General features: G+C 51.2%; 1 protein-coding gene and 1 pseudogene across 1 annotated transcript; one reads left to right on the plus strand and one right to left on the minus strand.

Annotated features, from left to right (window-relative positions):
- Positions 1-1073: 1073 nt before the first annotated feature.
- On the minus strand, positions 1074-1962 carry LOC108635463 (myeloid-associated differentiation marker-like; the record flags this gene model as incomplete). The annotated part of the gene is made up of 3 exons (XM_018045591.1): positions 1820-1962; positions 1355-1766; positions 1074-1238 (listed from the first exon to the last, which is right to left on the minus strand). Coding segments are annotated over exons 1-3 (720 nt in total), but the record flags the coding sequence as incomplete, so codon positions are not given.
- Positions 1961-7437, plus strand: LOC108635464 (annotated as a pseudogene).
- The last annotated feature ends 3574 nt before the right edge of the window (positions 7438-11011 follow it).

Here is an 11011-nt window from a genome sequence, read left to right on the forward strand (position 1 = left end):
TCGACTGTGGCATCAGCAATACCCACCCATCCAACACCACCCCATCAACAAGTTTTGAAAAGAAACTTTCTATGGAAAAATATAGTCAACCAGTAATTTTTGCCCTTGAGACAATAAAAGTTAAGAAAAATATAACACCCAGGCTAACATCACCTTTAATGCTGGCAGTGGTGATGCCCTTCTCCCTGCAGAGGCAGGACCTGCGTTTTTGACCCCTAAGGCGGGAGGGCCACTTCGCTGTCCCTCACCAACTCTGCAGGTAGGTGTCTTCAAGACTCTGGGGTTCATTCACCAGGTCCTACTTTGGATTCCCAGAGAGTAGCTGGGATGGGGAGACATTCAGCCTTTGCTTCCTTTAAGATGGCCTCTGCTGGCAGTGGGTTTTCAGTAAGCTTGGAAAAATTCTGGAGCCAATGTCAGACGGGGCCAACCACCAGCTGGGGCCTAGGGACCAGGGTCTCTACTTCAAGAACCCCACCCACTGGAAGTTACTGACCTGCAGAGACTTTTGTTAAATTCAAGGAGTGGTGGGCTGTATACCCCATCCCCTGGGAGAAAGTGGGCCATACCCCTTGGTACTCACCCCCAACCCCCACCTCCTTCCAACACACACACACCAACTAAGGCACCCCCAGGGGACAGACTTGCTTTGGCAACGAGGCCCCTCTGGAGGCCCAGGGTGTGAACAGCTGCACAAAGGGCTGTATGAGGTGGAGTCAGCACCTTAGGAGGTGGGCAGACAAGGAAATGGTCTCAGGTCCTAGTGGATCAGAAGAAGGAAAATGGGGAGAGGTGTCAGGACACAGGAGATGGAAAGCCAAGGATAACCAGAAAAAGGGGCAAAAAGCAGAAAGTGTAGAATAGATGAGGGCAGCAAGAGAAAGGCAAAACAGAAGGTGAGCAAACACACAAAACAGGGCAAAGACAGGCAGAAGGAGTGAAGGAATGGAAAAGAGTGAGATGCATGGGGAAGGATGCGAGGAGGGAGAGGGGAGCCAGGGAGAGGGCATCAGAGGACGTCAGAGCTCTGTAAAGAACCCCTCTCATTTAGAAAGTGAATTCTTAGTCCCTACAATAGCCTCACAGGCCAGGTGCTCAGTGTCGGCCTCATCAAGCGGCAGCTGGATAGGACGGCCACAGCCAAGCCGCTGGTCCCCGGCGCACTCCGAGCCGATGCATCTGTTGCTGCAGCTCACATCACTGGACCGCCGGGGCTGCCCATCCAGCTTCCTGTTGAACTGGTGGAGTGGACAGAGCACTAGGGGCAGAGGAGCACAGAGAGCACCCTCTGCTCAGACAGGACACAGGTAGGGAACAGAGCTTTTTGTCTTTGACTCGATCAAAACCCCTTCACTATGAAGTTCATAGCTGGTTCCAGGAGGAAGCATATGAAGTCCACCACCACGAACAAGGGCTGGCTGATGCTGATACTGGTGGGGCTGCTGATGACGGTGATGAAGAACCAGTCAGCATAGTTCTCTGGGTCTCCTGAGCAGGCCTGGGAAGGCTGGCTTGAGCCAGACCATGCCTCCAGGCTGGATATGATGCAGAACGCTTCAGTGGCATAGAGTGCAGCAGCCACGAAGGCGAATGCAGCGGCAGTGATGACCCTGTTTTGGGTGGAGCCTGGAGGCAAGAACTTGATGTATGTGGCGCCGAAGACGATGGACGTTGAGAGGCAGAAGATGAAGAAGTAAAAGGCATGGACACAGGAGAAAGCCGTCCCAGGAGAAGGGGAGGCGGGGACCGGAGCCCACAAAACTCCCCTATGAAGACGGTGAGGGTCACAATGAAGCAGATGCACCAGATGAACATGCACCAGTTAATTACGTCCCCCTTCAGAGTGTCCTCACTGGCCCCCAGCGAGAAGGGCACACAGGTGGAGAGCAGCTGCCCCAAGTGGAGGAGGAAGCCCACGATGGGCTTGGTGCCCAGGCCTGAGGACTGGCACATGGTGAGCATGGTGGTCAGGCAGGTCCCCGGCACCGGACTGTAACCTTGCTTGGTTCTCAACCAAAGGCTTATGAACACTTAAACAGAGTTTGGTGTTCTGGTTTCAGTTTTGCTTTGCCGATTAAACGCTGTTTCTGTCTCAGTTCTTTTTCTCTAGAAAATATATGACCACTGACCCAGTAGAACTGATGTGCTGATCTGAACAAAGTAAGGGACCACACTCACCATCTCAATCCAGCAAGGTGGCCCAGGGGTCTCCCAAAACAGAAGCACAGAGCACCCCTGGCACACAGCCTGCGGCCCCTTAGGTTTCCCTCCTCGTGTAAATCCCAGCTGAGACTTGCTGTGCTGGGGGTTGATTCTTCTGGGCAGTGAAACACCCTCTTCAGGCTTCCATAAGATAAAGCTGCTTTTCTTAAAACCCAAGACTTAGCTCTCTGTATTGGCTTCTTCAGCGACAAGCAGCTGGGCCTGACTTGGGGACAATGAGCATCCAGGCAGGGGTCAGGTCCCCCATGTCTCCAGCCCCTCCCTTTCTTCCTGGAGCAAGGAGCAGAGTGCCACTGGGAAGAGTGCCAGCTAGTCCCAGCGAGGAGTGGAGTGCCAGCTAGTCCCAGCGAGGATCTATAGGTCTTTTCCAGCAGCAGCCGAACTGCTAGTTTCAGGAACTTGCCCTGGCCCTCCCCACGCCTTGCTCACAGAGTGCTTTCACTTTCTGTTAAGAGAAGGAAACGGGCCTCTGAAGGAGCACCGAGCTCTTGACTGAGTGAGTAGAGGGGTGTGGGTCCCAGGAGCCCCCCTTCCCACCTGTTTGGGTGTGTTCTTTGCTCTTTGAAACTCTGGGGCCAGTTGGACACTGCAGAAGTGGGAAATGGCGTGTTTGTGACCCTGTACCACTCTCTTCCCAAGGCAGAATTGCTTGTTTGCTTTAAATCTGTTCTGGATGAGCCAGTGAAGTGGGGGGAGGGGATCTACAGGCCATCGCTTCTACAAGTCCACTGGCACGCGTCTTGGCAGATGGACAAAACTGGAGGTATGGCCCAGTAATCAAGAAAAAAATGGTTTTTCTGGTTTCAATACAACCTGGCCCATGTATGTTTTCAGTCGTGAAGAGTGTAGGTCCCTGCATGGAGCTCTAAATGATTCCAGTATTTTGCAGGTGGAGCTCTTTTTGCAAGATCTGGAAGTGGGAGGGAACTCCATGCGCAGGTCTTCCTGTTACTCCATAATTAGGGATTCTTCCAACAAAGGCACTAAATTATAGGCAAAAAGGAAACTAAACTATGAAAAGCCTGTCCCGTTCACAGAGGAGGCTGCAGGCAAGGGAGGGAGAAGAGGGGTCAGCTTCTTAGGGAACTGAATCCAGCCCCGACCTCTGTGATTCCTATCATGCCCCAGGCAGGGGCTGCCCTGCTCTGCGCCCCCTCCCCCTCCCTCGCAACTCCAGTCTCCAGAAGGAGGAGGGGTTCTAGTGTGTTGGCGGGGCACAGCCTTAGTGTCACCACTGCTTGAGGAAGAAAGGGGTTCTGAAGTAGTCTCTCCCTTTAAGACCTGATAGGTCACTCAATTTGGCCAGAGTGCATCCCTAATGGCGTGGAGTGGGGAGGCGGGGGCGGGCAGTGGGGGTGGATTTCCACTAAGACAATTCCCTGCAGGAGGTTTCAGTGCAAGAGAAAAGTCCTGTGACTGTTATTGGACATATGATCTCCTTCTCAACGTAGACCTGCTAAACTGGAAAAAACCATCCTCCAAGTTGATCCACAAAAAATGGTGGAAACATTCATTAGTATTTTTTTTAACCCACCGCCCAACATGGGCTAATGCACAGACGTGGGTGATGATTGTGTTCACAGCAGAGGAGTGGCACCTCGTCCCAGACAAAGCCCGACACTCGTCTCTCAGTGTTTAGCTTCTTGAGGATTGAGTAGACAAGCCTGAGCTCAGTAACACAGCCACGGGTCAAGGCGCCTCCAGAGGCTAAAAGAGACAAGGAGGACCCTGCCCTGGGGCATCAGAGGCAGAGCAGCCCTGCTGACACCTTGTTTCACAACGCTGGCCTCCAGAACTGTGACAAAATACGTTTCTGTGGTTTTAAGCCATCGGGTTTATGATAATTTGCCGCAGTAGCCCTAGCAGAACAAAATGAATTTCCAGAAATGAAAAATATATTATTAGTCATATTTTTTTTTAAGTTTCCAGAAAAGCTTGCCAACCTCCTGCCTTTAGAGTATGGTGGTCACATGGATCCCAGGACCCCTCGTCTCAGTGTCTGAGACTCACAGGGGGAGGGTCCACTAATCTAGAGAAGGGGGATCAGTCCAAATACCCACAGAAGCCAGGAAGAAGCCAGGAGGGAAACAAATAAGTAAAGGGGAATGGAGAAAGACTTGGGCCCCTGGAGAGGACCAGCTGCACCTGCCAGGGGTGGTGGAAAACAAGATGCCCTGTGCATGAACACGGTCTTATGTTTACAAAACAGAAAAAAGGAAGATACAGATACTCCCTACAGGCATGTGTGCATGCATGCAAACATGTGTCTAAATACAGTTTCAAAGCTTCTGAACATGTGTTGAAGGCTGTACAAGAGGTTGAGAACATGGATGCTCCCGGGATGAAGGGGTGGTTTCTCCTGTGAACAGGCAGAAAGCTTGGCCATACCAAAAGAGGGGGAAATGGGCACACGTGAGATGATCATAGACCTGTTTATGTAGATTTTACAGGAGAATAAGAGGAATATAGAAAACTACACAAAGATATAAATGGAAAACTGTAAAAAGGCCAGAGTACATCATGAGAAATGCTGGGCTGGATGAAGCACAAGCTGGAATCAAGATTGCTGGGAGAAATATCAAAAACCTCAGATATGCAGATGACACCACCCTTATGGCAGAAGGTGAAGAAGAACTAAAAAGCCTCTTGATGAAAGTGAAAGAGGAGAGTGAAAAAGTTGGCTTAAAGCTCACATTCAGAAAACTAAGATCATGGCATCTGTCCCATCACTTCATGGCAAATAGATGGGGAAACAGTGGAAACAGTGTCAGACTTTATTTTGGGGGGCTCCAAAATCACTGCAGATGGTGATTGCAGCCATGAAATTAAAAGGCACTTACTCCTTGGAAGGAGGGTTATGAGCAACCTAGATAGCATATTCAAAAGCAGAGACATTACTTTGCCAACAAAGGTCCATCTAGTCAAGGCTATGGTTTTTCCAGTAGTCATGTATGGATGTGAGAGTTGGACTGTGAAGAAGGCTGAGTGCCAAAGAATTGATGCTTTTGAACTGTGGTGTTGGAGAAGACACTTGAGAGTCCCTTGGACTGCAAGGAAATCCAACCAGTCCATTCTAAAGGAGATCAGTCCTGGGTGTTCTTTGGAAGGAATGATGCTAAAGCTGAAACTCCAATACTTTGGCCACCTCATGCGAAGAGTTGACTCACTGGAAAAGACTCTGATGCTGGGAGGGTTGGGGGCAGGAGGAGAAGGGGATGACAGAGGATGAGATGGTTGGATGGCATCACCGACTAGATGGACATGAGTTGAGTGAATTCCAGGAGTTGGTGATGGACAGGGAGGCCTGGCGTGCTGCAATTCATGGGGTCGCAAAGAGTCGGACACCACTGAGTGACTGAACTGAACTGAACTGAAAGAGGCTGTAGCTGCTGCTCACCTCCAGCTACTCCCCCATCCCAAGGGCACACAGCCTGGTGACACCAGGTCTCCTGAGGTTTCTAAAGGAGCAGAAATCTGGATTTTCTTGTGAAATTAAACCACTGCAGCTTCCAAACCCTTGGAAGAAACAACACTGATTCTACACCATGTCTTCCAGAAATCGCCATGAAGGAAAGCAAAACAAATCCTCGGGGCCACCTCCAGTACAAACTGGTTTGTGCCCCTAATCTGGAGCAAACCAAGCTTGCATTAGGGGCCAGGGCCTTCTGGTCCTCTCTGAGGGGGAGACAGAGAACCGTGAGACCATGAATTGTCTCATGTACATTCTGCTACCAAATGAAATTTTTAGAAATCGTTTTCAATTTTGAGAGACTTGAAGATTTGAGATTGTACGTAAGGATGATTCTACTTTAACAACCTCACAAGATTATGGTATCAGTACAAGAGGCCCCAAATGTTCATGGTTTGGGGCCAGATCAGACATGGCTGTGAGATTTGGGGATGACAGTCTCCTGATAAGGCCGAGGGTGATGGGTGGGAGAACCATTCTGGAGCGGCTGTGTTGTTACCCAAGTGTCTGAGCCATTGGTTCCAACTCCACAGATCCTGAGCCTCAGCCGTCACAGAGCCTGAGCCTGTTCCAGGCGGCTGACTCGATTCACCACCAGCCAGACCATCGCAACACCACGTGCACTGGGGTGACATCTGAGACAGGGGCTTCTTGGAGGTCACGTGCTGCTGTCTCTGCCTCTGCCCGCCACAGCTCTTCTCCACCTGCGTGGCCTTCTCTCTGGTGGCCGACATGGGCATCTGGAGAGGGGCCCCAGGTAACTGGTCCACGTCCTTCTGGTGCGTCTGCTTCGTTGTGACCCTCGTCATCTCCATAGTCGACTATGTGTGCTCTGGTCCTTCTTTCCTTTCTTCTGGTGCAGCTTCTCTGTCACCTACACCTGTTGCACCACCATCCTCTGTCTCTCGGCCCCCATCACCTACTCTGTCGCCTTTGTCCCGGTCCTGCCTGATGGTCCTTACCGGGACCGGGCTGTCACTGCCTCTAGGTTCTCCTCTGTCACATCTGTGCTGTGTGCCATGTAAGCACCCTGCACTGGACCACCTACTGGTTCAAAGAGACCTCCTGCTATGCGCTCACCATGCCAGGCCTGCTGAAGGTGCTGGAGACCTTCATGGCTGGTTTCATCTTCACCTTCATCATCAACACCTCCCTGTACCTGTACCAGCCGGCCCTGGAGTGGAGTGTGGCCGTGTACTCCATCTGCTTCATCCCAGCAGCCTGGCCATCCTGCTGAACCTGGGCGAATGGGAATGCAGGCTGCCCGGGCCCTTCCCCCTCTTCCAGCTTGTGCTCAGCCTGCTCTCCATCCTACTCTATGTCAGCGCTCTGGTCCTCTGGCCACTCTACCAGTTCAATGAGGAGCTTGGCAGACAGCCCCAGCAGTCCAGTGATATGGGCTGCATCAGCGGGCTCACCTACGACATGTACTTCTGAGACCAGCGACTGGCTGTGGCCATCCCAACAGCGGTCAACCTGCTGATTTACGTGGCTGACCTGGTGTACTGGACCCGCCAGGTTTCTGTAGGGACTGTGGTCCAGCCAGTGTTCCTGACCCCCTGCTCACAGGAGGTATCCTCACCGAGCTCTGACATCCTCTGATGGCCTCTTCCTGGCTCTCCTCTCTCCCTCCTCGCATGCTTCTCCACTCATCTCACTCTAGTTTCTATTTCCTTCCCTCCTTCTGCTCTGTCTCCTTCTTATCTTGTGTGGTTGCCCACATTCTGTTTTGCTTCTTTCTCTTGCTTCTCTCATTTTTCTACATTTTTCTACCTTTTGCCCTTTCCCGGTCATCCTTGCTTTTCTCATTTCCTGTGTCCTGACCACCTCTCCCCATTTACCTTCTCCTGATCAGAGCAGTCTGGCATAAATCAAGCTCCACTCAAGATCAAATTCAAAAATAAGACAGAAAAGGTTGAAAATAACCCAGGTGTTCCTCTTTAGGGTGTGGATTAATAAAAAATGATGTAGTGCAAGAGGGATGCTCTGCAAAAGTGACAGGGAAATATCTCCGGGAGACATGAAATAAAGATAGCTAAGACATAAGTCAACATGGAGCATACTAATTTTATATAATAAAAATGAGGGAAATAATATTAAATACAGCTGCATGTGCTTGACTTGCATCAAGAAGCGCAGGAAGGACTCCCCTGAGTGCACGGGAATAGTTACCTGGTCCCCCGGGGAGGGGAACTGAGGAGAGAGTGGATGGAGCCACAGGTAGCAGTGAGGTTTCTCAGAATATGGCTTTTTCAGAATATTTTTATTTGGAACCATGTAAAGATCCCCTTCTTAAAAAAATAAAATTTATTTTTGAAAAATATACCAACTGGAGAAGAAGGGTCAGGGGAGGGATAGTTGGCAGACGGTCTCCATGCTCCCTGCAGCCTTGACAGATAGGCTGCAGGAGGAGCTGAGAGATGCCTTCACAGGCCTGTCTCCAAAGCAGACAGAAGGGAGGCATCTTGGTCCAGGGGTCTGGGGAAGGGGAGCTGTGGTCCCCAATCCCCCCTGCTGAGTTAGCCACTTGGGCCTCCCCAAGCACTTTAGCACCCACAGGGGATGGAGAAGACCTCCCGTTGCCCAAGCCTCAAGCCCTTCTCTTGCTCCCTGCCTGGCCTGGGCTCCCTGTCTCCTGGGGCAGCGGCCAGAGGCTCCCTTCTCGAAGGCCTGCCAGAGCGCCCCCCAGGCAGGGTGACTCCAGATGACGTCCTCCAGACTGTGTCCTGAGCCGCATCCAGAACACAGCCCAGGGCACAGATGTTCCCATTCTCTGCCCAGTTTCTTGGAAAAATCACAGAACCAACCTTCCATAGTCCACCTTTGAGTGGAGAGAAAAGGGACTCTGCTCTCAGGTGGCCTCAGGCACCTACTCGGGAGCCAGGCATCGACTGCCAATCCACGTGACCCTTGTCTGTATGGCTGTTCTGTGGAAAAGTCTCTAGGAAGACTGATGGGCTGAGGAGATTCAGGCCAGGCTCCAATCAGGCCCTCCCTAGGGTCTGGACCCTCTCTGTCATGTTCTGGCTGACTTGCCAACAGGAAGTGGTCTGGCTGGGATGGGAACTCGGCCACAGGACCTCTGGGTGGGGCACTAGAGCCAGACCAGGACACACGGGAGCCAGGAGATGAATCCTAGACCCAAGAGAAGAGGGAAGGGGCTCAGCACTTACTGTGGCTCTGTTCCCTGCTGGGGCTTCCCGTGTGGCTCAGATGGTAAAGAATCTGCCTGCAATGCAGGAGACTCATGTTTTATCCCTGGGTTGGGAAGGTCTTCTGGAGAAGGAAATGGCTGCCCACTGTAGTATTCTTGCCTGGACAATTCCATGGACAGAAGGAGCCTGGGGGGCTACAGTCTGTGGGGTCGCAAAGAGTCAAACATGACGGAGCGATTAACAAGTTTTCCTTTTCTGCGTATGACTTGCTGAGCTTTGCAGGGAGACAGACCTATATTCACATCTGGGCTCTGACAGGAAGTAACCGTGTGAACTTGAGCAAAAAACATAACACACTCTCTGAGCCTCAGAATCATCATCTGTACAGTGGGGATGACATTCATAATAGCCCTGAAGATGAATGAAATGGAGGTTTTGTCACCGAGTCAGTCTGTTGGCACTGAAAAGCATATTGGCCACTCTCTCCCTTTGGGTCTAAGGTACAAATCAAATCCAAGCAGATTTTAAGGTCCTAAACCCACATGACTGGGTTCAAATCTCAGCTCTGACACCTAAACATCTCTAATCATGATCGGTTGACCTCTCTGTGCCTGTGAAAATGGGGACACTGAGTGCATAGCTCAGGGGCTGCTGGAAGGAACAAATGAATCCGCAGCAGAGCCCGACCTGCAGTGAGCACGACACATACGACCTCTGGTAACTGTTGTGTCCACAGCAGCCCCGCTGCAGCCCAAGTCCTCAGGGCCCCTTTCTCAGCTGACAGAACCTGTGAGCTGTCATCCGAGGTCTCTTCTGGGGCCAGGCTGGGCTGGTGAGTGTTTGCCAAGTTGGTCTTTTCTGGGTCTGCTTCTGACCAGGGATGCAGAAGTGGTGGGGGTGGGGGAGCTTAGTTCAAGCCCATCTCCTCACCCTCCAACTCCAACCAGCATCTGTTTCCATAAATCCCTCCAGTGCTCTGCCCATCAGCCCGACCACTGCCCCCAGGCACACTCCCACTGCTAGGGCGGGACCACTGCTTATGCAAAACCCTTAAAAGAGAGCCTGCTGCGCTTTCTGCTACACCAGGTAGGAAATGCTTCCTGAACAGTCTGTTCCTGGACCTTGTCAGAGGCTGGCAGGACCCCAGAACCCTCCATCATCTCTCTGACCCTATGACCCTCTCCCACAGGGTCTTGGCTCCCCAGGTTTTTACTCCCCATCACACGAACTCAGATCCAGTTTTGTTCATGTGTCAACCACAATGTGCTTAACTATAGGCACTTAAAGCCTCCGTTTTCTGTATCTTCAAGCAAATAGGATGGCTCAGCCACCAGCCCATTAGTAGGAAGTCATTACTTTTGTATTGAAACAAGTCTGATATGTTAAGAGTATATTATTATGGGGTATTATAGAAAGGAATGCAATATCCCACGTTTGCTTTCATGGAAAACATGAGGCTTCAAAGATAAACTCTAGAATATAGATCCACAAAGTAGAGCTATCTTGTCCTTTGTTCACTGAAGTTTTTTTCCCAGTGCTGAGAAGAAGGCCTGGTACCTTGCAGGAGTTTATTGAATAAGTGTTAACACGAGCTTACGACCTCAGGCTCCTTCCTGCCTGGATCTACTGACCAGGATACATCCCGTCCCTTCTGCCTTTAGGGGAAATGGTTAAGAATCAGTGATTCCTTTGTTTTCTCAATTCTCCCAGCTTTCCCATGGCCTTGTATGATGAACATCGCCAGGGAGAAGAACAATTGAGAACCTGAACTTCCCCCACCTCATATTTGAGGATGTCCCCATCATGTAAATCTTGATGAGAAACTGGGCCTCACCTTCAATAAGAAACTCAAAGCCAGGTAAATATTTGACCTGCCCCCGATGTGAAGTCTGGACACACACCTAAGGAGCAGGTGATACGCAGACACCAGGTCAGATGAGAATTCCTTCTGCTGGGCCTGCACTAGCATCCAGAGTCTGCGGCCAGTGGCCATGGTGCCTGGACCAGCTGCCCTTGCCTGTGCCCCAGCTGCCCAGCACCCCTCCTTCCTGGTCTAAGCCTGCTCTCAGGCCCGTCTCGCCCTAATAATTCTCTACCAGCCTTCTAGTAGAGTCATTCTCTGCCTAAGTTGCTAGAGGTGTTTTCTGCAGGAGGCAATCAAGAA

Source organism: Capra hircus, unplaced genomic scaffold, assembly GCF_001704415.2.
Source record: "Capra hircus breed San Clemente unplaced genomic scaffold, ASM170441v1, whole genome shotgun sequence".
Lineage (NCBI taxonomy): Eukaryota > Metazoa > Chordata > Mammalia > Artiodactyla > Bovidae > Capra > Capra hircus.